Source organism: Prionailurus viverrinus, chromosome A1 (assembly GCF_022837055.1).
Source record: "Prionailurus viverrinus isolate Anna chromosome A1, UM_Priviv_1.0, whole genome shotgun sequence".
Classification (NCBI taxonomy): domain Eukaryota; kingdom Metazoa; phylum Chordata; class Mammalia; order Carnivora; family Felidae; genus Prionailurus; species Prionailurus viverrinus.
Window position 1 is genome coordinate 211,827,877 of NC_062561.1, and position 26,888 is coordinate 211,854,764.

General features: G+C 41.2%; 2 protein-coding genes across 12 annotated transcripts in view; one reads left to right on the top strand and one right to left on the bottom strand.

Annotated features, from left to right (window-relative positions):
• SKP2 (S-phase kinase associated protein 2) overlaps positions 1 to 12,674 on the bottom strand; it is a 32,747-nt gene extending 20,073 nt beyond the window's left edge. For 2 of the 4 annotated variants that reach the window (XM_047843462.1, XM_047843379.1), the window contains exons 1-3: positions 12,474 to 12,674; positions 11,703 to 11,974; positions 428 to 539 (exon numbers count right to left, since the gene is read on the bottom strand). In XM_047843462.1, coding sequence (XP_047699418.1) covers positions 428 to 539; positions 11,703 to 11,974; positions 12,474 to 12,517 — 428 coding nt within the window. In that variant the 5' untranslated portion in view covers positions 12,518 to 12,674. Of the gene's footprint in view, positions 1 to 427; positions 540 to 6,558; positions 7,022 to 11,702; positions 11,975 to 12,473 lie in introns of those variants that run through there. The other 2 variants (XM_047843643.1, XM_047843554.1) reach the window with 2 other exon arrangements.
• Positions 12,675 to 12,834: 160 nt separating this feature from the next.
• LMBRD2 (LMBR1 domain containing 2) overlaps positions 12,835 to 26,888 on the top strand; it is a 48,267-nt gene continuing 34,213 nt past the window's right edge. For all 8 annotated transcript variants that reach the window (XR_007148811.1, XR_007148851.1, XR_007148855.1 and 5 more), the window contains exons 1-3: positions 12,835 to 13,192; positions 25,774 to 26,004; positions 26,253 to 26,350. Coding sequence is in view for 5 of the 8 variants with exons in the window: in XM_047842989.1 (XP_047698945.1) it covers positions 25,831 to 26,004; positions 26,253 to 26,350 (272 nt within the window). In the remaining 3 variants the exon portion in view is untranslated. The remainder of the gene's footprint in view (positions 13,193 to 25,773; positions 26,005 to 26,252; positions 26,351 to 26,888) is intronic.

The window sequence follows — 26,888 nt, forward strand, 5'->3', positions numbered from 1 at the left end:
ACCGAGGCTCAGACGTGTCAAGAACGTCACTAAGGTCCCAGAGTGCTAGGTGGCAGAGACTGGGTTCGCATTTGGATCTAATACCAGGACCTGTGTTCTCCCCTCTGCGCTCACTGCCTGGCCCACGGGTGTGAGAAACCATTGGTATCCCCCTTCACTCCTAGGACATCACTTGCTCGAGAGTCGGCATCCAACCAGCAATAATACAGGAAAAAGTTCTCTGAGGTGGGTATGTTTACACCTCCAGGAGACTCTTCCCTTCCGCTGTGAAATGAAGTCACTAATATTAAATATATGAAGATACCTAGTTTGCTTTGTGGTACTGTATTTTTCTTGTTTTTTTAGTTTCACTAGATCCAAATGAATAAATAAATAACCCTTCTCTTCTCCTTCCACACATAAACCAAAAGGGATAAAAAATACTTACGCTAGGTGATACCACCTCTTACAAACACTGGAGACCTTCAAGAGTTCAGGGAGGCACAGACAGGAAAAGATTCCTAAGAGCAGCTCGTCCGGAAGGGAGTCCCATGAAACACCTTTGAGGGAGAAAAACAATGTGTCTTCTAATCATCACTCATTCACCCAATCAAGTCTACTGAGTCTTTTCATGCACTTAAAGGATACACAACATTTAACTTACAGGGGGAATTTAACACTAATCGAATTACTCATCCCACAATTGTTTTTCTGTTCACCCACTGTCTCCGTACCCTGCGGTGAGGCACCACACCTTTTCAGCAAAGGAGAAAAGAGAAAACCAAGAACACTTTTCATATCATTTTTCCCTTCAGCATCTGCTGGCCAACCTTAGTAAGGGCTATATTAAAGGCGGTACAGAGCAAGTCCCCCCTTCCATGGCATACAATAATGTCTAAGACATTGATGCCCTCCATGGCTAAGAAATGCCTGGTTTCTCTCAGAAGTGGATTCGGTGGTGGATTCAGCCATCAAGTATTGACCTTATCTACAAGGCAAATGAAGTTTTTCCCTCTTTCTTTCAGATTTACAGAAAGCACTCAGAAGTCCATTTGCCTACAAGTGCACTATCAGAAGGGTGCTTCCATCTATCTCTCTATTTACTATGGTGCCAGGGAGCATTCTAGGTGTTGGGGAGAGAGCAATAAATAAAATAGACAAAGCATTTTAGCTTCACGGGACTTACATTCTAGTGGGAGGAAACAATCACACATATAAAAATAAATTACAAGCTCTGGAAAAATTGATTAGTGCTATGCAGAAAAGTTAAGCAGAGTAAAAGAGAGGACAGGAAGTACAGGGGCCAGTGTTCAGAATCTCAAGAAAGCGGTCAAGGAAGGCCTCACTGAGACAGCGATCACTGAGCAAAGGCTTGAACAAAATTAGGGAGCCATGTTTTCTAGGTATAGGGAACAGAATGTTTGTTTTGAGGAACAGAAGAATGAGCAGGGAGGTGACAGAAGATGAGAGATGTTGGGGCCAGGTCATGCAGGACTCTACATCATGAGGCCTTCAGCTCTGACTCTGAATGTTGTGAGGAACCACCAGAGAGTTCTGAGCACAGAAAATTCTGAAAGGACTGCTTGGGCTGTGTTAAAAAACAAACAAACAAACAAACAAACAAACAAACAAACAAACAAAAAACTGGACGGGCGCCTGGGTGGCTCAGTCAGTAGAAGGGACCTACTTTGGCTCAGGTCACAATCTCATGGTTTGCGAGTTTGAGCCCTCTGTGCTTACAGCTCAGAGCCTGGAGCCTGCTTCAGATTCTGTGTCTCCTTCTCTGCCCTCCCCTGCACACACTCTCTCTCAAACAAAAACATTAAAAACAAAACAAAACTGGAGGGGGGGAAAAAGGTGGATATTTTAAGATGAGTTTTGTCTTATAAAAGCAATGTCTCAATAGAACTCTTACATAGGAACATACAGAACATAACCCACAAGATCAGGATAATAGGACAATGGCCAAGAAGGAAACAGGTATGCATGGAAGAAATACTGAGTGTTTAGATCAGTTCAGTAACTCACCTTCCTAGTCAGTCTCCCTGTACCTCCACTCGCTCTTGTACACCAAGTCTAGCGCTATCCTCTCCCTTCTGTGATGGTTCACAGGACTGATGTCAGCTTGACTGGGTCAGGGGAAGGCTAAATATTTGGTTCAACACTATTATGGGTGTGTCTGTGAGGGGTTCCTGGAGGAGATGAACGTTGGGAGTCTGTTGACTGAGAAACAGATTCCCTTCTCCAACGTGAGTGAATCTCATTCAATCCAATTCTCTGATGAGAATTGGTTTTCTCCCTGCCTTTGAGCTGGGACATGGATCTCCTGATTTCAGACGTGAACTGGAACCATCTGCTCTCCTGGTCCCTGGGCCTTTGCACTGTGGACCTGGGTACTTCCCAGCTTTTGTAATAGTGTGAGCCAAGTCCTTATAATACATCTCCCTACATCTCTTATTTTTTCCACATCTCTGGAGAACCCTGATTACTAACACACTGTCCCTCCCCCCCCTTATCTAAAAGGTGGATTTCCTGCACAGGTACACTGAACCAGGCTCTGTGGAGAACATGATGGAGAAAAGCACTGAGGGTGATAAACATGGCACTTGCTGTCTCTGGGTGGTATTCTTGGGCAATCTTTCCAAGTTTGAACATCTCCATGGTCCCCCCCAAATATGTAGCCTAAGGTCCAAACTGCTTGGCATGAAATTTATGTCACGGACCCACTCATTTTTCTAGGTTCATTACCTAGAAATATGTTCTAGCCATTTGGACTTACTTGCAATTTGTAGAATGAGTTATTCTGCGCCACATCTCAGAGGCCCTGTACGTGCTGTGCCTGCCCCGATTGCTATTAATTTAAAATCAAGTTGTTATTAGAGCCCCAGTGCTTATGGAAGGCTTCCCATGACATCACCAAAAATGGGTCACTTTTTTTTAACCACAATTTTATTATTTACTTACTCATTTGTTTAGCCCCTGCCCCTGCTGGGCCATGAGTTCTTGGGAACAAAAAAGTATTTTTTAAAAAAATAATCTTTGTATTTCCTGGAACTCGCATGGTGTCTGATACATTCGTATGATATATACATGCATATACTTATTTAACATGTCCTATCTGTGGGTGTCTGTTCTACAAATATGGAAAGGGATGGCCAGCTCAGGGTTTGAGACACAAAAGGGAAATTTCAATGAAGTATCATAATGGGCTGCAATAGGGATCACAGTGCTGTGCAGTGGATGGTGGTAGAGGAGAGATCAGAGAAGCCTTCCTGGAGGAAGTGGGCTCTACTGAAAAATGAGGAAATCTGCAGTTGCTCAATGAATGCCTGCCCCTCCCTCCCTGAGGACAAAATGATTCACTGAGGCCCTGAAACCAGGAGTAAAGGGATGAGGGCAGACCATCCATGCTGACCCTGGACCACAATGCAGGGAGGCAGCTGGAGATCACCCTGAGGCTTCTCAGTGTGGCAACAACCCCCCTTCACCATAAGGCTCCTCCAAGCTCAGCATGGACAGAGGACAGGGGTTCTCAAATACGGCTCCTGCTCTGCTTCCCAAATTCGAAAAAGTTGATACATTAGCTTTTCTTAAGTTCTCCTTCCATTAACTCTTCTGAACTCCCTGAATCTCTGGTGCCTCTTGAATACGTAGATCAGATTCTAGCATTGGATTTGGCAAAAAAGTCACACGCTTTGTTACTTCAAATCCAGGATGTTGAGACCACACTAGGACTTGCACTACGATCTGTCCACTCCTCGTGACACCAGGTGCCTGGCCTCCCCGAGGGTGAGAACCACTGGAAGGGAAGCACGCTGATGGGAATGCATCTCTGTGGCCCAAGTCTGTGAATACTGGGCAGGTTACCTAATCCCTCGGGCTCGGTTTCTGCATCTGCAGGAACAGGAATAAAATGATTTATTTTGCAAAGTAGTTCCCTGTGGAGATTAAATAATATAAGGGAAGACATCAAGCAGCAGAGTCAAACTTTCCTTTCTCCTTCTTGCCTCTATCTCTCTCCTCTCGCCATTAAAGCTGCACATTTGCCTTTTGTGATGGCTTTTCACTGCTGCTTGGAATTTCACTTATTTGAAAACACACTGGGTTTTAATAGGGTTTGGATGAGGGCTGCAGCATGTGATTGACCAAGAGGCCCAAACAGCCCTCTATCTAAGTTTGGGACCCCCAGAAGCAGATCCTGAGGACCTGAAGTCAAGTAGTTTATTTTGCTAGGTAATCCCAGGAAGCATTGGAAAGTGAAGAGATATGGAAAGGAAAGAAGCTAATTCGGGGAAATGTTAATAAGCAGGTTATCGCCATTGCCAAGTGGAGTTCAAGTCTGCCGGGGACTCCAGGAGACCCTATAGCACCCTGCCCCAGACAGACGTGGCTGTCTGTCTCAGCCACGAGCATGGGTGCTGGGGTATTAATCCACCAACAACTCTCAGTCACTGGGTGTGGGCTTCTGGGAGCGGGACAGAAATGTTAATTCCCACATGCCTGCCCAGAGAAAGGCATCAAGCAGTCATATCTGTATGCAGGAGAAAACCTGGCACACAAAGGAGTGCTGAGCTTCAAGCGGCTATGGATGGGGCACCATGCGTCCTCTAAAGACAGTGGAAAAGGAAATTAGGGAGGCTTGTTGTGAAGTGCAGGGCAGGAGAAATAAATTAATGAATTTGGTGCCTATTTTATTGGGAACATACAAGAAATCAGAAACAATTAGAACAACATGAGCTAGGTAATTAAAATGCGAGGAGGAGGGCCACCTGGGTGGCTCAGTTGGTTGAGCATCCAACTTTTGATTTCATCTCAAGTCATGATCCCAGGGTTGTGGGATCTAGCCCCGCATTGGGCTCCATGAAGCCTGCTTGGGATTCTCTCTTTCTCTCTCTCTCCCCCCTCCCTCCCTCTGCTCCTCTCCCCCAATCATGATCTCTCTCTCAAATAAAAAAATTTTTTTAAATGCGAGGAGGAAAACTAGTCACTATTGGCAGCAAGGAACACAGAGGTTTGCAGAGGACAGCAAAGCTAAGCAGTGAAGCACACTAGTAAGGTTAACACTAGAATTTGGATGTCTTCGTCCATCCAACTCCTACGCATCCTGCAGATCTCGGCTTAAACTTGTTACCCCCTCAGAGGAGCGTTCCCAGATCACCACCACAGCCCCCAGACCCAGATTTGCACACCCAGCACACCGCACAATACTAAGCCCGTAACTGGCATCCAATAAAGCTTTGCTAGATGCATCATACCTTTTACTCTCCCTTCATGCAAACTGAATATGCCAATTCTGCGTTTGCATTTGCGTTGATTAGTTACCCTTTGCTAATCAAGAAACTAGCACACACCCAATGCCTAGGAGAGAGCCTGGCAATGAATATTAGAAAGTATTCAAATACTGTTTCACGAAGGAATGACTGACAGCCCAAAGAAGAATGCTGGCTTTATTCTACACACAGGAAAGACTGCTGGCTTCTTAGGACCAGTGAGTTTCCTTATTTGTAAAATGATAAGGTTGGCCTATGACTCCACTTCAGCAAACATTCCTGGGTGCCTAATTAATGCACTAGTGCTGGGAGCTGGGTGTAAGCTACAGTCCCTGCCCAACAGCCTCACTTGGAGACAAACTAATAAACAAATACATAACTTAACATTTAAACACTGCCATTTACTGAAAGCCCTAAAGTCTCGAGCATTTATTCAAGCACACTGACTCTTAATCCAACAACCCTGTATCCATCTTACAGATAAGGAAACTGGCCTCAGCAGGGTTAAATAACCTCACCAAGGGGCTATTGGCTGTTAGGCAGGAGAGCCAGGAGGCAAAGCTGGGGCTGCTCTGAGTATGCCAAAACCCCACACCCTGAGGTGCAGGTGCAGAGCCCCAAGAGGTGGCTATGTGAAGGCTGGCCAGGTAGCAGAGGGCACTGCAGGTGTGGGCCCTGTACCTGCAAAGGAATGGCACGGCGCTGCTATGCAGAGTCAAGAAGGCTGAAGACAAAAACCCAGGACGAAGAGATAATGTACTCGGGTCAGTACACGAGTAGTCTGTGAGATGGGAGGTGGGGGGAGTGCAGAAGAACACACAAGTGCGACAAGGCCACACAACTAGCAAGTGGCAGGGTGGGAATTCAAACCCAGGTCTGACTCCAAATGATGTCCTTTCTACCACAGGATGCTCTAACATCCCACACTCTCCCCTGTTCTAAGTGCTTGATGCTCTACAAGACGGAGGAAGGTAAGAATTCAACCTGACTTACAATGTGAAGAGAACTCAATCAGGGCTAGGGAGGGAGGGCTGGCAGGGAGAGGGAGTAAAACAAAGATGCTAAGAGTTATTAAGCAGGCTGGCTCCCGAAGGGAAGGAACGAAGGCCAAGGAAATGCACGGCCCCAGCTGGCAGCCAAGTCCCCAGGACTCCCTCAGTTGATCACAGGACACGGACCTTAGGGCCCCTCGCTAGAGGTGCTGAAGCCTGAGACTGGCTGCTGTATAAGCAGATGGGGCAGAAGTCTGTCTTCCAGCTCCAGCGGCTGGTATCCAGGCTTGTGATATGCTTAATCTAATTTTACTTGCCATACTTAATTCTCCAAACATCAGCCATCTGTTTCCTGGATTCCTGACTCCTCTGCTGCCTGGTCTGTTTGCCTGAGTGGATGGGAGAGTCCAGAGCAGGACTTTCCTCCACTCACCTCTTCTACACCCCGAAGGCTGCACACCAGCCCTGCACAGAAAAGGAAACAATTATTTAAGCCCACGGCCGCCAGTCTTCAACTACACAAAGGCTGTTAAACACACTTTGGAGCCACGAAGGGGTGAAAACTGGCCAGATTCACAAACCTGCTGGTCATCACCCTCAGCCACCATCATTTCCACTTACCCTTGACGTGCAAACCCAGCTGTCCACGTCTATAACTTCGCCACTGCCCATGCCTCAAACTCCTCTGGGGAGAGCAGCTTATTGAAGAATTTTCTATGTATGAAATCTTTGCAGTATAGGTTACTCATCTTTTTTTTTTTTTTTAATGTCTTCATTTATCTTTGAGACAGAGAGACAGAGCATGAGCAGGAGAGGGGCAGAGAGAGGGGGAGACACAGAATCCGAAGCAGGCTCCAGGCTCTGAGCACAGAGCCTGATGCGGGGCTCGAACTCACAGACCGTGAGATCATGACCTTAGCCGATGTCGGACGCTTAACCGACTGAGCCACCCAGGCACCCCTATAGGTTACTCAACTTCCTGGCAATATTTATTTCTTGGAACATCACCCACACTCAGATTCAAATTAAAATTCCAAATCTTAATCATAAACTCTTGACTCTCAAAACTGCTCCTCTCCTTCAGCATGGATAAACAAATTATACTTGAAGGATAAGCCAGCACTCACACCTCCCGTTTCTTATATTTAAGGGTGGGGGCTCACTTCACATTTGCTTGTGTTAGCTTGTTTTAAGTATTAACAATCTACGCTTCCTTTCTGAAAAACCACAAACATTCTGCCAAGCAAAACACAGTAAAACAAAAGCAGGGTCCCAAATGATCCCCTCAGCCCCAGAACCCTCTATTTCTGTAAGAAACTTGCTCAACTCTGAAATGTGGGGAGAGTGGAGAAACCATGGAAATTAGGATTTGGAGAATAAGGTAAAGTATATACACCCTCTAGGAGGTCTGAGAGGAGGTCTTTTGCCTGTTATGTTCACTGCTGTATTAGTAACCTCTAGAATGCTCAGTATTAATTACTGGCTGCATGAATAAATGAAAGGAAGCTGCAGGGCAAAGAGATGCCTCATAGGGCCCCATAAAGGCTCTTGCAGAGCTGAGTTTTGGGAGCCGGGGGCTGAGATTCATTGGTGAGTCATGAAATCAATTCAGTTGAAGCAGCCTTGTTTTGAAAGAATGGAATGGAACACAATAGGAAGTATCTTAGCAAGGGGAATTACAGCTTTGTGAGATTTCTGTTTCAGGCACACACCCAGCATCGCAATGTAAAATATATTTATTACTGGTTTAAAAAAAAAAAATTTGGAGGAAAAATGTTTGCCTGTGAGCATTAAAAAGCAGATTCCCGGGCTCAAGGCAGGGCTTCTTGGATCCGAATCTCAGGAATTTTGCACTTTGAACAAGTTCCTTTGGGGATATCAGCAGACACTAAACTTTAGAGTCTCCAGTCTGAGAACCACTGCAGGCTCTGGAATGTCAAGCAGTTTAACAGCCCTGGGAAAGCTAATCAACAAATTAGTTCAACGGTGTTTTCACTGTGTTTCACTGTTTTCACTGGGGCGGAGGGTAGGGAGAAAAGGGACCAAGACAGGCATTTAATGACATGAATAAAATGAAGTTGTCCTGTTTGGGCTTGTTACTGACCCCACTACTGGGCCACTTACTTCCAATTCCTTCCATACACTCACCCCGAGGGCAAAACAGACCTGTCCTGATACAGCGTTTGCCACACAGTTTTTATCTTCCAAAATAAAAAGATGAGGAGGATTTAGTTGCCAGATGTGTATGAGTCTGGCTGGGGGCCTGCAGGGAGACTGCTGAGGGAGGAACCAGGAAAAACTCCCAGCCCAGGGCCACTGTCACCAGATCGCTACAGAAAGCAGGTGTGGCTTATTCTGCCTTAATCCTGGCAGAGCCATTAGCCACCTGTCTTGACAACTGCAGACAAAACTCCCTGGAATGATGATCCAGAGAGAGAGAGACAGAGAGAGAGAGAGAGAGAGAGAGAGAGAGAGAGAGAGACAGACACTGGAGGCCCACTGGGAATCCTCTACCCAGCTGTCTCTCATCCTGCATCAGGGAACCCACCTCTCCACACTCCATACCAATTAGCCAGTCTATATTGTGTGCAATTCCACACACATAGGATGTAGATTATTAGTTTTCCTTCCTGCCTCTCTCTTAGGTAGTAACAAACATAAAAATAAAACATTGTTTTTTCTCTTCTTGCTTCAGGCATATATATTTGAGGTCAGTTTTAACAATGTAGACTTATTGACTGGACCATTTCCAGATCTTTCCCTCTCCTCAGAGCCTCCACTTTCGCTGAGTGGAAGGAGGAAGATTGTCCACATCCGCTGGGAATCACCCTGGAAGCCCTTCTGCACCTGGGAAGCTGTACCTGGTTCAATTTGGCCCAAGGGGTTCCCTTCCTCTGGCCTCCAATTGCACTTACTACCTAGACTACTCATTGGATGCTAGTGTTTTGGTCGCCATCTTCTGCTGTGAGCTTCTCTGAGGGTGTGTTGTCTTTCTCCTCAACTTGACTTGCAATGTCCTACAAGCCAGCAACCATCCCTTAATCTCTTTTGTTTCCACAGTGCCTTGCTTAACAATGACTTTTTTATTTATACATCTCTCTCTCTGTGTATGAATGCGGAAGGACATACAGGAATCACACTGAATGTTTAAAAGCAACTGGCCCTGGACAAGTTAATCAAAATATGCTCATCTTAGCACAAATGTGGTGTCTGTCACCACATCTGGTTGGTCAAACACCAAATTGCTAGTGCTACACTCCAGACGCTAAAAATAACAGAAGCATTAAATTCTGAAAGAAAAAATTCTGTACTAACAAGGTCAGGCTAACAGGACTAAGGACAAAAGAAAAAGTGAAGTAGCTTCCCAAATGAGTGTCAGAAATTTTGTTGACCAAATTAACTGGATTTACTTATTGTGTATTATGTGCACACAACATGCTAAGAGCTTTGTGGGCACTCTTTCCCTTAATCCTCACAGCGACCTATGAAGTGGGTATTATTATTCTATTTCACAAAGAAATGAAGGCAAAGAGAGCTCAAATAACTTCCCAAGGTTGGTAAATAGCAGAATTAGGATGCAAAGCCAGATCTGTCTGACTTGATCACAATCCTTTATTGCCTTTCTAATTAATTCACCCCCTCCCCTGATGTAGATTTCCAGACGATAACCTGTAGGTTCTCATTCCTAACGAAAGGGTCAAAACCCCAAAACAACAGAGTTTTTAAAGCAAAGCAAACAAACAACCAACCCTTTTTCAAAGATAGTCAAATGGGAGGACTAAGGAATATACTTATTTACCCCGGCTCTGTAAGACTTCGTCTTCAATATTTCTTTAATCTGTCTCTTCTTCTCTGCTATCACCCACCCAATTCCTGTTCAGCCTCTGATCACCTCTTCTACAGACTACCTCAATGGCCTAATTCTGTCAACTCTAACGTCAGAATCTATCCAGAATGTGACACTTATTACTACCCCCATACCTCTTAACAAATCTCTAAATTTCTACCCTTGACCCCCTACAGTTTAATCCCATCAACGTGTCCTTTTAAAAGGTCACATCACAACTCTGCTCAATACCAGCTCTAGCCTTATCTCCCACTACTCAACCCTTAGCTCATTCCACACATGTCTTCCTTCTTCCTTGAACAAACATGACATGCTTCTGCCCCAAGGTCTTTGCACTGACTATGCCCTCTGCTTGGAACCCGTTTCTCCAAGATATTTGTGTGGCACATTCCTCACACTTAATGCCTTTACTTAAAAAGCTCATGTCTCAGTGAAGCTTCCCTTCAATACCGTGTTTAAAACTGCAATCCATATTCCCACCCCAGGACTTCCAATCCCTCTCAACTTGTTCTGTTTGGTTTTGGCCATGGCATTTATTACTTTCTAACATTCTACATATCACATTTATTATGTCTGTTGCATCCTCTCTCTCCAACAGAAGCTTCCTGAGGTCAGGAATGTTTACATTGTTTGTTGCCGAATCCCTAACAATCCCTAACACCTAGAACAATGCCTAGCACATAGTATGTGCTCAGCAAAAATGTGCTGGCTTAATGTTTTAAATACCTTCTAGCAAGAAACAGTATTATTGCACTACCTTTACCCTATGGCCTTCTGTACTCTTGGGGCTCTGATCCACTCTGGGAGGCACACGCTGATCTGTTTGAAAAGCCTGGAGACGGGGAGCAAGCCAGAAATGATATGGTGAGTTCTACATTTCAGTCAGTCTGCTCTAGCTCTGGGGATGGATCTGCAGAGGATAAGCCTGGAATTATGAGCCATTCCAATATTCAGGCAAGAGATAATGAGAGCTTGAAAAACATCCTGGAGACAAGAGGGAAAGATTCAATGATTGGCTGGATGCTGGGGGATGGCAGAATGGGACTGACCCTCACGTTTTTGGCTGGGTGACTGAACACATAATGCTGGCAGTAATGTAGACACAGCATACCAGAAGAATCCCACTTGGGAGGGACCTGGGGAGAGAAGTCCCTACACATAGTTAACATTCACTTTAGCAGTTCTTTGGAAATCACTAAAGCAAATATGGCCAAAAAACAAAACAACAATAACAAAAAACCCCAAAACCTTCAACCAAGGCTACAGAGCAGAATATAAACAACAATAACACAATCCTGCAAGATTATTGCTTATGTTCCCATTTATCAGTAGCACCGAGCTGGCCTTTGAACATGCAGATTCACTTCAAAGTTAAGAGGTAGGTATGTCTTCTCCTGGGTTAAAATTTCACATGGGTTAAAAGTCAACTGTGCATCTAAAAATATGTATCTACCAAGATTCCTGCAGATTTGTGAAAATGACTTGTCCCACTTCTTTGGAAAATGACTTCAGAAGTAGGCAATTTTGAAAATGTGCCATCCTAAAGATCACTAAACAAAGATTACCAATAAAGTAGTTCAATCCACCTCTTATGTGACCACCAGTTTACCTTACCTGGAAAGCTGTCTCTATTTAGCTTAGGTCTGCGGACTATCACAAAATCCTTGTCATTCCCCTTGCTCTTCAGCCGTTTTCGTGGGGGGCTCTGAGCGTGGCCCAGGTTTGAGAGCAGTTCCTGGGGGATATTCTCACTGTCCACCTCCTCTTTCTCCAGGGCGGAGACCCCCATGCCTGACAGCAGTTCAGAAGTCTTGCTAGAATCCCATCCCCATGTGAAGCTGGTAGTAACGTTGCTACCCTGGTCAGGAATCTCCTGGAGGTGTTTCCTGCAGAAATGCACAAAAGCCCCCCACCCCCGGCCCGTTCCTTTCAAAAACACACCCGAGTAATTAAAAGATAGGCCTAAATGAAACTGCAAGTTATGCAATGCAGAAAACTTTCACAGTGGCTCACAAAATTGCATATCTTAAGCGCCGGCGGCGAGTTTCCAAGTAGGAAAGAGAAAATAACCAAGCAAATCAAAAAGGCTTTTTGATTTACGATCACGTAGAAGGCCTTGAGAATGTCTTAAAGTGGAGGGAATAGACAAGAGGGAGAGCAATCATACAGCGACTGAAAATAGCAGGAAAGCTCAGTAAGGGAAGTCAAATAAAACCGCACACTGATCACCGCACTAAAGCATCCAGCCATCCACGCTTTCCCAAAGGGGCTAAGCAACTATTCACTCTACAGCATTAGTAACAATATTAGCAAGTAGCATTTTTCGCGGCCTAAAACAATTAAGACGGTTCATGCAAGCTCTGCCCCCTTTTGCAATCCGTTTACCTGTGCATGGCGTCCACAAGTTCTGGAGTTTTAAATGGGTGCATTAATTGCAGAACTGCCCGCCACCGGGATTCCCGCTTTGGCACGCGGCGGCTCGCGGCGTGCAGCTCCGACCCCCAGCAGCAAGACCCGCGAACTCTAGCAACGTTCCATCCTCACCGCGCGCGCAAGGCTCTTCTACTCGCTCTCCTCCGCCGCGGCCGTCTGCAGCCCCGCTGCCTGCTGGGAACTGTAGTTTCAGCCCTGACTTGTAGTCCAGCAGGCTCTCCGCTACTTCCTCCCTGGCTACTTTACCCGCCTTTGAGATACCCACAACCCCCTGCGGCTGGGGGCTGGGCGACCCATGGGGTAGGCGGGGAAACGGAAGTGGGCGGCGCTCAGGCTGCCTGGGAAATGTCAGCCTTTTGACTGGGGACGGGTTTTCTTACGGCGGAGCCTGCGGGCCTTCTAGTGATCGTCACCGCCGTCGCCTCGGAGAGTGGGTCCCAGGTCCTGGACGATTGCGGCCGACGCGGAGTTTCCCGGTCCTTCCAGACACTGTCTGGCGAGATCGGACCGTGAGCCCGATGGGGAGAGCGTGAGGCACTGTGGGGTCGAGGGTCTGAGGCCGAGAGCAAGCGGAGATCGAGAGGACCACGGAGACTCCGAGCACCCGCCGCCACGGGCCTAACTAAGTTCCCGGTCACGGAGAGGAGGTGGTAGCCCGGCCCGCTGGCCAGGTGAGAGGATGGGGGCCGCGGGCGTCACATGTGCTCTCCCCTCCGCCGGGAAGCTGCTTCCTTCATCGGGGAGAGGGTGACCCTTAGCACCGGTCTGCGGACAGGATCCTTTCCTCAACAGTAAAACAGGCACTAATGATATCGGGGGTCATCTCGAAGGCTTGGCGTGAGGGTCAAGTCAGGTAACGCTTGTGAAAGCGTCTTGTAAACAAAAGCGCTGTTCGAACGAGAGGCGAGGCGGTGTTTTAATTTCAGGTGAGCAGACCAGTGGTTCCCGTGTGCAGTGGGAAGGCTGCGCATAGCCTTTCAGCCTTGACGAATTTCATAAATGGTAGCGAGGGAACGAATACGGTGACTGTATGTTTGCAGAGGGCTTTATAGCGCAACTCTCGGGGCCACGAGCGGGGCCATTCGGTTCTTAAGACCGGCTGCGTCTGGTTGCGTCGCCGTCTAAAAACAAGCTGCTTTTAGCCTGTCTCGGCGGAGAAGAGTTTGGGGGCAGCTAGAGGAGGGAGTGTGCCATGTTCCAGATAGGATGACCATGCGAAATCTGTTGTGCACACTATACCATAACTGTGACCCTTGGAAAACATTGGAAGAGAGAAGGGGAACAAATCCCAACCCTAATAAAAATGGAGAGGATTTATAAAGTTCGGAAGTAAGCAGGCCCGCGTCATCACAAAAATTAATATTGGAGTATTACTTCGGTATGCTGGATGACTTACCTTAAAAAATAGTATGACATACCATTAAAAAAATGATTCGCTTTTTGTTGGATTTAAACCTAAAACCTGTCTTGTCCAGGTATGTGTTTGTTTCAGGCTTGGTGCTTAGCTTGAAAAGTGACTACTTCTTAATTAAGGTATTCACAAACCTTTAGTTTTTTCTTGAAAGTAAGCGAAATGGGCCTAAAGAAGGGATATGCTCACAAATTAATTTTGCCTTAAACTATGTGAAGATACTAGGTTGAATTGTCACAACTCATTAAACTGATGTTACAGAAAATATTTTTAAATGCAATATTCTGATTTTTTATATAAAGCTACCTTTATGTTACTTTGGCTAAGGAGAAAGCAGTTGCCCTGGGTTGGAATCTACATCCTTTCCCTTAAGTTGGCAACTCATTAGAAAAAATAATTTTGTCAAAAAAAGTTATAGTCTCCTTCAAGAAAGACAGAGGGAATGTTTCTGGAGGAGAAAGAAAACAAGAAAATAATATGTCGTGATGAGAATAAACAAAGTTTTGAGACATAAAGTAGATTGTATAGATAGGAAGATCTAATGGGATGATTTTAAATTTAAAGATGAGAAATTTCTAGTGGTAGGATTTAGCAAGGATTTACCTAGGAACTAGGGAACATTTCTAGTTGTCAGAATACTTTTTATATCTGAATTGGTGGACAGGAAGTCCTCTATAGGACTTCAAAAAGAGCCTTTCAACTTTGAAAATCTGTCTTCAAATTCTGTAATAGATATCTTACTAACAGTTTGCCCTGGCAACAGAAACATTAGCTTGCTGAAATAGGAATCATTTTTTTCCGCATGTCTTCTAATCATGGCTGTTTTCTATCTAAGTAAATAAAAGTTTAAATTGGTACAGGTGTCTGATATAAGCAATTGTGTCCATTGAAGAGATGAGATTATCAGCTACATATATAATTGCTGTCTGGTCTCTTCAGGAATTGCATGTAATTGCTACTGATGTGGATTATTTTTTTCCCCTGATAAACTTTATTTATTTAATCTTGCTCAGCATGCCCCATGTCCCATTTTAGTGGAGAGGTGTGACTATATTCCTAAAACTAGAATTACTAGATCATTATCTAGGATAGATGAATTATAATTGTTTTATCTCTGGAAATGACATTACAGTAAGTAGTGTTTAGTACTGTTTGGAAGTTTGAGATAGAATACAAAGTGACTTTGGGGCTCCTGGGTGGCTCAGGTTTGATTTCGGCTTAGGTAATGACCTCATGGTTGTTGAGATCCAGCCTGCATCAGGCTCAGTCAGCCCTGGGCATGGAGCCTGCTTAAGATATTCTCTCTCTCTCTCTCTCTCTCTGTCTCTGTCTCTGTCTCTCTCTCTCTCTCACCCGTCTGTCCCCTCTCTGTGCATTCCCCACTCTCTCAAAAAAAAAAATACAAAGTAACTTTGTAAATTGGGAAAGTGTTTATTGTAAAAGGGACAAGATAGTCAATATTATGAAGGCACAGGAGAGGCCAAAAAGGACTGGAAACTACACTTGACAATAAGATATATAAATAAATAAATAAATAAATAAATAAATAAATAAATAAATAAATGTATATGTATATATGTTCAGTAATATATTAGTGTTCTTTTTGAAAATGAAATATGACAAGAGATTGTATTTAAATAGAAGAGTGATGTGCTTTTTTCTTAGTTCCATCATAGCATGAAATCTTAAAGATTTCTTTAATTTTTTTATGTTATTTAGCTTAAGGGAACAAAAGACTAACAACAATTACATAGCAAGAAGTTTCTACCTGCCATGAAATTTCAAAAGGATCCTTTTCCCTCCATTAATTTTAAAGTAGATCTTTCGATCTCTGTAGTTTGACGTTTTCTGTGATGGACAGATTGGGGCAAGAACAAAAGGGTTCTTTCCCTATTCTGATTTGCTCTGTTTTCTTTTCTACCTTCCTCATGTAGATTAACAGTCTTAAGTAATAGCAGTCTTACCTGAAGGTAAAAATTCTTAGTTAATTCTATATTAAACATGACTTTTCTAGCATTCTATCTTGATATATGTAAAGGAACAATTAATAGAATGTTTCTTGTTTACTATGAAATGGAGCAAAAGAAAGCATTTAAACAATTTAAATTGCATTAAGTATGTCTGGATTCAAAGAGACTCTGTAGTATCCATGTTGTAGTTAGAATGTGTAGGTTTGAATCCCAGCTTTGCCACTCACTGACTGGGAATGTGGACAAACTACTTACTCTATGTACCCTTTTCTGTTCTATAAATAAGGATATTTATAGTCCTTTCTTATGAGGTTGTGAGGTCTAATTTGATAAAGTATGTTAAGTGCTAGCATAATGCTTGGAATCCAGTAAACTCATACTCAATGTTAGCTATTGTTGTTGTTGTTGTTGTTTCTAATTACTTTAGTAAGAAGGATTCTAAGGGGTCACCGGGGTGGCTCGGTTGGTTGAGCCTCCGACTTTGGCTTGGGTCATGGTGTCGCAGTTAGTGGGTTCGAGCTTGCACGGGGCTCCCTGCTGTCAGCCCAGAGCCTGCTTGGGATTCTCTGTCCCCCTCTCTCTCTGCTCTTCCCCTGTTTATGTTTTCTCTCAAAACTACATAAACTTTTTTTTTTTAAAGGATTCTAAGGATTATTCTTTAATTACCAAAATAACTCTTACAATCTCTTTACCTGAAATCTTTAAGAATCCATTACAATTCCAATTGTTTTCTTCTTACCTGCTTACATGATTACTCACTCTCTCTCTCTCCCATGCCTTACCAAAAGTTAAGCACTTTGTACGTATCTTTTTCTTCAGAAGGGCTTGTCACACTTTGGAATTCAGCTTACCTGGTTGATTTGGCAACTCAGCTCATTTTTTGAAAATGACTTCAAAAAATATTACAACTGTTTTTATTTTTAGAGTAGGAGCCACATTCTCTTGTGGTATATCCTAAACTGAATTCTCCCTGTACATCTCCCTGAAATCTTTAAACATGGAATAATGGTTATATTTCAAAGATTTAATTTTTTATTGGTGGTAGAGAATTGTTGACTTTCATCACTCCATCTAGTTCTGATACTTTCAATTTTTCGTTATTAAGATGTTGAGTTGCCTCCTAGTTTTTATTATTTTACATATCTGAATAAAGACACATTTAAATTTACACAATCTGAGCCTGATGAATCACTAGGTTCTAGCCAGAAATCTTTCATTCAGTTTTGGAACCTTAGGTTTGGACAAAATATTTGTGTTCAGTTGCTACTACAAATCTTTCCTGCAATCTTCCCTTCTTCTCTTTTCCTTTTCTTTCTCTTTCTTTTTGAAAATATTTAGGATGCTTCAAATTCCAAAATTTTCTTAACCTGTAAATTTTCCACTTAAATTTAGCCTACAGAAACTATCAGCCATAAAGTGCTTGGGAAACAGCACCCCAAGTCAGTAACAATAACAAGCTAATTATGAAAGGCATTTGAAAGGGATTGTATGAGATCTTGATACTTGTTCAAAGACTGACTTGGATTTTAAGTGTTTAAGACTTTAGAACTGGTATTTTGAAAGGGAGACTATGTCTGGATTTCAAGTACTAAAATTTGATTGAATGAATTGGCGTTTTGATTTTGAGTAAAATCTACTTTTGCTGCTGTTGGTGTTCATGCCACCCTGTGACAGCTTTAAATCTCCTGTTCAATTTCTAATCACATGGAACTGAATTTTGATTTGCCTCCAAATTTTTGCATATTCTTCACTCATTTTTGTCATTTAGCCCAAACATGTTATTTTAATATTTGAAGAATACTACTAGAAGGACCACTTTTGTGGGTGGAGGCACATTTCCTCTTTTGTCCTTGGAGTATATTTTTGCACAGCTGTACATGGTTGCAGGTCAGCAGATGATCCATTTTTTTCTCCCTCCACTTTGATCATGTTCCTAGGAGAATGGCATTGTCTTTCTACATGACATTGCCATGTCTTATACACCTTCTTAACATGGTTCTGTCCCTTCACAACAGACAGGTGAAGGGGTGTTTGGGCTACTTGGTAGACCTATGGAGGTAATCCCAATTAGTGAAGAGAGGCAAGGGGAGCAATTTCTTGGAGCAAAGATCATTTTTTGTTTTATAGGAATGAGGGTGGACTCAGGCTGTGGTAACCACAGAGAATGAGAAGCAAAAAGCATTTGGTATCCATATTTTGGTGGGGGAGGAGACTATATGGTATAAAGCTATGCTTTGAGACTGTTGAAGCAACTGGTTATCTTCTAGAAGCACATGATATAAAGGAGGTGGAGATTAGCAAATAGCATTTATTGAGGATCTATTCTGGGCCTTGAACTCCTATTTGGTGTTAAACTTTTGTATCTTCTTTGATCTTCATGGCAACCTGCATGAGGTGATTATTTATCCTCACTTAATAGCTTAAATTGTATAAAGTTATGCAATTATTAAATTGAGTTGGGATTTGGAACCCAGGTTTATCACAGTACAATAAAACATTTGTATTTAAAAAAAAATTTTTTTTTCAATGTTTATTTATTTTTGGGACAGAGAGAGACAGAGCATGAATGGGGGAGGGGCAGAGAGAGAGGGAGACACAGAATCGGAAACAGGCTCCAGGCTCTGAGCCATCAGCCCAGAGCCCGACGCGGGGCTCGAACTCACAGACCGCGAGATCGTGACCTGGCTGAAGTCGGACGCTTAACTGACTGCGCCACCCAGGCGCCCCTAAAACATTTGTATTTTAAAATAGCTGTAACTTTAGACACCCAGCACCACAGTAGAATTTTTCATTTTCTATTTGCTGTGTGTTTTACCTTCCATATTACTACACTGATTTTTAACTAATGTTATGATTACAAAATAATACTTTATTTGAAATTAAAAACACATAACACAAAAGCACAAAGAAGAAAATAGGAATCATGTCTTTATCATTTTAGGACAGCCACTGTTAGCATTTTGATGTGTATTTGTCCGTGTGTTTCTTATGTGCACTTCCTCGGACCCCACCCCTGTCCCTTTGCCATCTCTAAAGTGCCCCTGTGGATCTCACCTTTCTTCCAGACTGGGGAATCTGGTGGCTTCTTTGAATCACAGCCTGTAGTGGAGTGTTGCTGTTCTGTAGTCCTTGACTCATGCACAGATCCCTGCTCCCATCAGTACGGACAGGTTTGCAGGATTAGTGATTTATGAAACCCTTGGCTGCTTTTTTTTAAAAGGGCAGTGGACAGCGATGAGACTGGTGGACGCTTTTGAGACTTCCTAGACTATTTAGTACAAACATTTAAGTTGTTGTTATGTTTTCATGTTTAAATAATGCTGCCATGAAAGATAATATCGTAGATCAATTTTTGTTCACGTTTTGGGTTTTCTTTAGGCTATTTGAAGAGGGATTGCTAGGACAAAGGATATGTACCTTTCTAAAGGTATCTGATACATATCGCCAAATTGCTGTACTCCTTGGTTATGAGTTTTTTTACTAAACCAAACCTGAGTTGTCTAATCGATATTTTTATTAGATTTTAATTGACAGTTACTTTATTAATTGAACATACAGATAACTAGATCAGATGGGGAATAAGGTGTGCCTCTAGCTTTGAACACAAAATTATTGAGCTGAAATAACCAAAACAGGATATAGGGATTCGTAAAGAACCTTGAAAAGTGCTGTCATTCTAGACTGAAAAAAATAATTCCTCACTTGAATTTAGGTACAGGTCAAAGTTATGGACTTTGAAACTATTATTTTCTCACCTAAGATTAGGGAAACCCCAATTTTCATCTCCAGTTTAATGGGGCCCTTAGGCCTAACTTTGTGCCATAACAAGACAACAGGAGTTCAGGTTGAACAGAATGGACGGTGTGGTAAACAGAATAATAGACCCTAAAGGATATGTATGCCTTAATCCTTGGAACCAGTAAATATGACTAGATTATCCACATTGTCCCAGTGAGATCAGATAAGCCCTTGAAAGCAGAGTTTTCTCCCCCTGAGAGTGGAAGAGAAAGTCCAAGATTCCTGAGAGGATTTGACAAACCATTGCTGTCTCTGAGGTACACAGGGCCACATGCAAAGACTGAAAGAGGCCTCTGGAGCTAAGGGTAAATGCCAGCTGACGGCCAACAAGGAAATGGCGAGCTCAGCTTTAAAACTATAACAAACTGAATTATGTCAACAGCCTGGATGAACTTAGAAGTACATTCTTCCCTCAGAGTCTCCAGAGAGGAACACAGACCTGCTGACACCTTGCTTTTGATCTTGAGAATTCAGTTGAGCCAACTTGTGCCTGGACATCTGACCCACAGAAACTATGATATAAGGGTGTTGTTTTAAGCCTCTGAGTTTATAGGAATTGTTTATAGCAGGAATAGGAGACTAATACACCGAGAATGGAAGAGATCGAACCAAACCATTTCTTTATTACTAGAATAAGGGATCCATAGTTCTCTTTATTCATCTATAAGATTTTTAAAGTGCAATCGAATCAGACTGAAAAATTGACAGCCACTGTAAAAAATATTAGTAGCTTGTGGTAAGTTTATAACTGATTTTGTTGTTTGCCTATGCCAATAATCTTATAATTCATTTTTGTCTTAGTGTTTTCTTTAAAAAAATTTTTTTAATGTCTATTTATTTTTGAGAGAGAGAGTACAAGCAGGAGAGGGGCAGAGAGAGGGAGGGAGACACAGAATCCGAAGCAGGCTCCAGGCTCGGAGCTGTCAGCACAGAGCCCCAGGCGGACCTCGAACCCACAAACTGTGAGATCATGACCTGAGCTGAAGTTGGTCGCTTGACCGACTGAGCCCCCCTGGCGCCCCAATGTCTTAAGTGTTTTTCATGCATATTATAATAAATGTAAAATGTGTGAATTCAGTTTTTCCATTAATGTTATGGTAATTTTCAAATGTTACTAGATAATCTTAATATCATTTCTTATACTTCAATAATCTATCATTTGCTTCTGCCATACTTTAGCATTTCCTTGGTAATCTCTGATATTCAGTCTTTTTTCTATGACTACCATATTCCTTGGACTGGACAATTTCAGGAAAGTAAATATCTCAGTCAAACCATAAAGGGATTTTCAGATAGTAACTATGTTACATTTAAATTCACATTGAGTTATGTTTGTTTAAAAGCTGGATCTTGAAGATGGTAATGGCTTTCATCAGCACATTCTGCATGGAGTTATCCATTTAATCTATTCTTGAATTACAAATAAGATTTGACCTACTCTTATTGTGATGGTATAAGTTTTTCTCATAGAAAATGAAATTTGAAATTTTGAGTAGTAGTTAGTAGTGGCAGAGATGTAGTAAGCCTTTGAGTTGTGGTAAGTATTTGTAAAATCGGTTTTGAAGAACATAACAAGAGTTTTATGTTGCCTTTATAGTCAGCATTAATAAAAATTATGTATATACTGAAATGTAATGTTTTTATTCACTTATTCATTCATTCAACAAATACTCTTTGAATATCTACTGTTTGCTGAATACTATATTAGAGACATGGGATATAGTACTGAATAGTCAAGTCTCTGCTCTCATAAAGTCTGGGAGGTGGGGATGGAGGAAAAGGGCTACAGGGAGAAAATAAATATAAATACACATTATATCAGGTGGATAAGTGCTTTGAAGAAAGATATTGCAGGATATGGTGATAGAGTGATGAAAGAGGGTCAATTTGAGATATTTAAAAAATATGAAAATACTGGTTGAAATACACAAAGGAATGTTTAGTTGAAATACACAAAGGAAGGGTCAGAGAGAGAGAGAGAGAGAGAGAGAGACAGAATCTGAAGCAGGCTCTAGGCTCCAAGCTGTCAGCACAGAGTCAGATGCGGAGCTCCAACTCATGGACCCTGAGATCATGACCTGAGCCAAAGTCAGACACCCAACTGATGTAGCCACAGATGCCCCTTTGTATCACAATCTTGATTCACTATTAAGATATTTATTACTTGGAATAGTGTAGTTAGCCCATGGACCTAACAAAAATGCCTAAAATTGATTTTACAAAGGTGAACCGAACATTCTGCATTTAGTTAGTAAAGGTAAATTATTTTAAAAGCATAGAGAGAGAAAAAAATAAACCATTTGCTGGTGTCTGTATTATCAGCATTTATAATTAAGAATATTTTCAAGTGTTGATGATTACAGGTTTGTAATATAACTTGAAGTCTGGAATTGTCATGTCTCCAACTTTGGTTTTCTTTTTTAACATTATTTTGGCTATTTGGGGTCTTTTCTGGTTCCATACAAATTTCAGAATTGTTTGTTCTAGCTCTGTGAAGAATGCTGGTGTTATTTTGATAGGGATTGCATTGAATGTGTAGATTGCTTCAGGTAGTATCAGCATTTTAACAATATTTGTTCTTCCAATCCATGAGCATGGAATGTTTTTCCATGAGCATGGAATGTTTTTTATTTCTTTGTGTCTTCTTCAGTTTCTTTCATAAGCTTTCTATTTTCTTATTATTTTTTTTAACGTTTATTTATTTTTGAGACAGAGAGAGACAGAGCATGAACAGGTGAGGGTCAGAGAGAGAGAGGGAGACACAGAATCTGAAACAGGCTCCAGGCTCTGAGCCGTCAGCACAGAGCCCGACGCAGGGCTTGAACTCACGAACCACGAGATCATGACCTGAGCCGAAGTCGGACGCTTAACTGACTGAGCCACCCAGGCGTCCCAACTTTCTATAGATTTTTTAACCTCTTTGGTTAAGTTTGTTCCTGGGTGCTTTATGGTTTTCGGTGCAATTATAAATGGGACCGAGTCCTTGATTTCTATTTCTGCTGCTTCTTTATTGGTATATAGAAATGCCACAGATTTCTGTATGTTGATTTTCATATCATGTGACTTTGCTGAATTCACATATCCGTTCTAGCAGTTTTTTGGTGGACTCTTGGGTTTTCCACATAGAGTGTCATGTCATCTGGGAAGATTAAAAGTTTGACTTCTTCCTTGCCGATTTGAATGCATTTTATTTCTTTTAGTTGTCTGATTGCTGAGGCTAGAACTTCCAACATATGTTGAACAATGGGTGAGAGTGGACATCCCTGTTGTGTTCTTGACCTTAGGCAGAAAGCTCTGTTTTTCCCCATTGAGGATGATATTAGCTGTGGGTCTTTCATAGGTGGCCTTTATGATCTTAAGGTATGATCCTTCTATCCCTACTTTCTTGAGAGTTTTTATCAAGAAAGGATATTGTATTTTGTCAAATGCTTTTTCTGCATCTACTGAGAGGATCATGTGGTTCTTATCCTTTCTTTTATTAATGTGATGTATCATGTTGATTGATTTGCCGGTATTGAACCAGCCCTACATCCAGGAATAAATCACACTTAATCATGGTGAATAATTCTTTTAATGTATTGTTGGATTCAGTTTGCTAGTACCTTGATAATTTTTACATCCATGTCCCATCAGGGAATTTGGTCTGTATTCTCCTTTTTAGTGGGGTCTTTGTCTGGTTTTGGAATCAGGGTGATGCTGGCCTCATAGAATGAGTTTGGAAGTTTTCTTCCCATTTCTATTTTTTTTGGAACAGCTTCAAAAGAATAGGTGTTAACTTTTCTTTAAATGTTTGGTAGAATTCCCCTGGAAAGCCATTTGGCCCTGGACTCTTGAGATTTTTGATTACCGATTCAATTTCTTTACTGGTTATGGGTCTATTCAAATTTCCTATTTCTTCCTGTTTCAGTTTTGGTAGTTTATTTCTGGGAATTTCTTCCAGATTGACCAATATGTTGGCATATAATTGTTCATAATATTCTCATATTGTTGTTTGTATTTCTATGGTGTTGGTTGTGATCTCTCCTCTTTCATTTGTGATTTTATCTGGATCCTATCCTTTTTGACCAAACTGGCTAGGAGTGTATCAATTTTGTTAATTCTTTCAAAGAACCAGCTCGCGGTTTCGTTGATCTGTTCTGCTGTGGTTTTTTTCTTTCTTTTTTTTAAATTTTGATATCCTTGGTTTCTGCTCTAATCTTTATTATGTCCCTTCTTCTGCTGGTTTTGGGATAAAGAAGATGTGATATACACACACACACACACACACACACACACACACACACTCTGGAATATTACTTAGCAATCAGAAAGAATGAAATCTTGCCATTTGCAACAATGTGGATAGAACTAAAGTGTATTATGCTAAGTGAAATAAGTGAGTCAGAGAAAGATAAATATACGATTTTTCTCTCATATGTGGAATTTAAGAAACAAAACAGATGAACATAGGGGAAGGGAAGGAAAAAATAAGAGAGAGGTAAACCATAAGACACTTTTAAATACAGAGAACAAACTGAGGGTTGCTGGAGGGGTTTTGGGTGGGGGGATGGGCTAAATGGGTGATAGGCTTTAAAGAGGACACTTGCTGGGATGAACACTGGGTGTTTTGTATAAGCGATGAATCATTAAATTCTACTCCTGAAATCATTATTACACTATATGTTAACTACCTTGGATTTAAATAAAATTTAAAAATTAAAAACCAATTCTCAAGTGTATGATTTTATTCAATAATCATTGGTAAATTTTTCTACATATAAAATAGGTAACTTTCTTTAAAGAAAATAAGATTTATATAGGTAAATGGAAAAGTGGTAAGTATACATTTGCAAGGGTCAGGGGTGCCAAACCCTGTACAGTCGAAAATCTGTGTATAAGTTTTGACTCCCTGGAAACGTAACTGTTTATAGCCTACTGTTGATTAGAAGCCTTACCTGTAATGTAAACAGCCGATTAATAGATATTTTGTGTGTATGTCTGTGTGTGTGTTTTACTGGATGAACTTGACGTTTATTTTATAGTGTGAGTATTTTTTATTGAAGATAATTAGCATACAGCATTATATTAGTTTCAGGTGTATGACATAATGATTCAACATATATTGTATGCATATTATATACTCATAGTAAACTAAGCTACAGAAAAGAAAATGTTATTAAGAAAGTCATAAAGAAGAGGGCATATATTTAAAGTACTGTATTTATAAAAAAAAAAAAATCCATGTGTAAGTGGACCCACACTGCTCAAACCTAAGTTGTTTAAGTATCAAGTACTGTGTTTTGTGAAGCAGTAAATAAGTAAGAATTTCAAGTCATTAAAGTTGTTAAGACAAGATTAGCACACACAAAAAACAAACTATTTCAAACAAAGGAAATGTTTTCAAATGGTCTTTTTCTTGCTGTTTTTCCCTCTTTTGGAACATTTTAAGTAATGGACTGTGGAAAACTTTATTTTACGAAACGTCTGATTACTTAGGATCTAGTCAATTGTGTATTTGTATAAAACTTCTGTTGGGGCTTATAACTGTAAGGAACAAACTCCAGATGATACTTTTGAAACAGTTCATGTTCAGTATTCTTATTTTGCAATATTTTTAGAAGTAGTATAATTTTCATTAAGATAACTTTTTTCCTGAAGATACAATTTATGTCAAGATTTTAAGATCTGTTTTCAAAAATTAGATATGTATTTGAGAGTAGGAATTATCCTTTTCCTTCTATTTCTTTTTTTTTTGATGTTTTATTTATTTTTGAGAGAGAGAGACTGCAAGTGGGGGTGGAGTAGGGGAGGAAAGGCGGTGGTGGGACAGGATCCAAAGCAGGCTCTGTGCTGACAGCAGCGAACCTGATTCCAGGCTTGACCTCACGAACTGTGAGATCATGACCTGAGCCGAAGTGGGACACTCAACCGACTGACACACCCAGGCATACCCTTTTTCCTTCTATTTGTAGTTCAATGTAAAGCCTGACAATTTTCCAAAGAATTTATTAACACGTCAATAAACAAATATTTAGGAAATTTCCAAGTGGTTGTTTATGTTAATGCTACTTTTTTTTTCTTTTCCACTTTACAGATATGATCCAGACCTGCTCATGAATGACTTTTGGTTAGTCAGAGTGAACATTCAATAATGAGTGGTGCAGCTTTGGGACTCGAGATTGTTTTTGTCTTTTTTCTGGCATTATTCCTACTTCATCGATATGGAGACTTTAAGAAACAGCATAGACTTGTAATTATTGGAACACTGCTAGCTTGGTATCTCTGCTTTCTTATCGTCTTCATACTGCCTCTGGATGTTAGTACGGTAAGAGGTGAAACTGAGTTTTGCAATTTGAAAGGCAGTTGTAATCATACAGCATGTTTGAGATATGTTCTTAAAACAGCTAAATTATATAAGGTCATGCTTAACTTTTTGTATTTAAATCTTTGTGAATTTGAGCATTAAAAAACATAACCAGGAAGGTCACCGGTGGATAGGTTGATACCCCCCAGTATCCCGTAACTCTGTAACCTTCTGATTTTCATTTTTAAACCATGTGTTCATTGATTTAGACAATATACAACCGGTGTAAGCATGCAGCCGCAAACTCAAGCCCTACCGAGAACAGCAACATTACAGGATTCCACGCAACTGCTACCCCAGTTCCAAGGTATTTTCTTCCTTTTGTTTTTTTTTTCTTTTTTTAAATAGTGTAGAGGAAAAATTACTTTAAAATTGTCTGTTCTTACCATTCGGGATTTAAATTTATAAAGTTGATCTTCTTTTTCTACTCATCCCCCACGCCTCTCCCATCCTTTGCTAGTAGACTTTTAATTACATTGTATTCTATTTAAATGTAAAGCTTAAATAAATTTTACGTATTTATTGGTGCACGAGGCCTTTCAGTAGATGCTAAGCAGAAACTTGGAGAAGACCTGATTTTTTTAGCCCTGGTTCTATCTCTTACTAAGAATGTGACTTCCAATGGCTTTTTTTTTCTTCTCAGCCTCTCTCTAATCTAAAAAAAACCTTCATTTTCTCTTTTGCCTGATTTACAAGGTTGTATAAGGGGATTATTCTGTATGTAGGATGTTCTTTTCATATTGTGCATCCTTTGAAACCATTATAGTTTTAGACCAAGAATGAATAAAGTTCAAATTATCGAAAGGTTACGTTAAATCCATATCAAACTTCCAAGTAAATAGGTT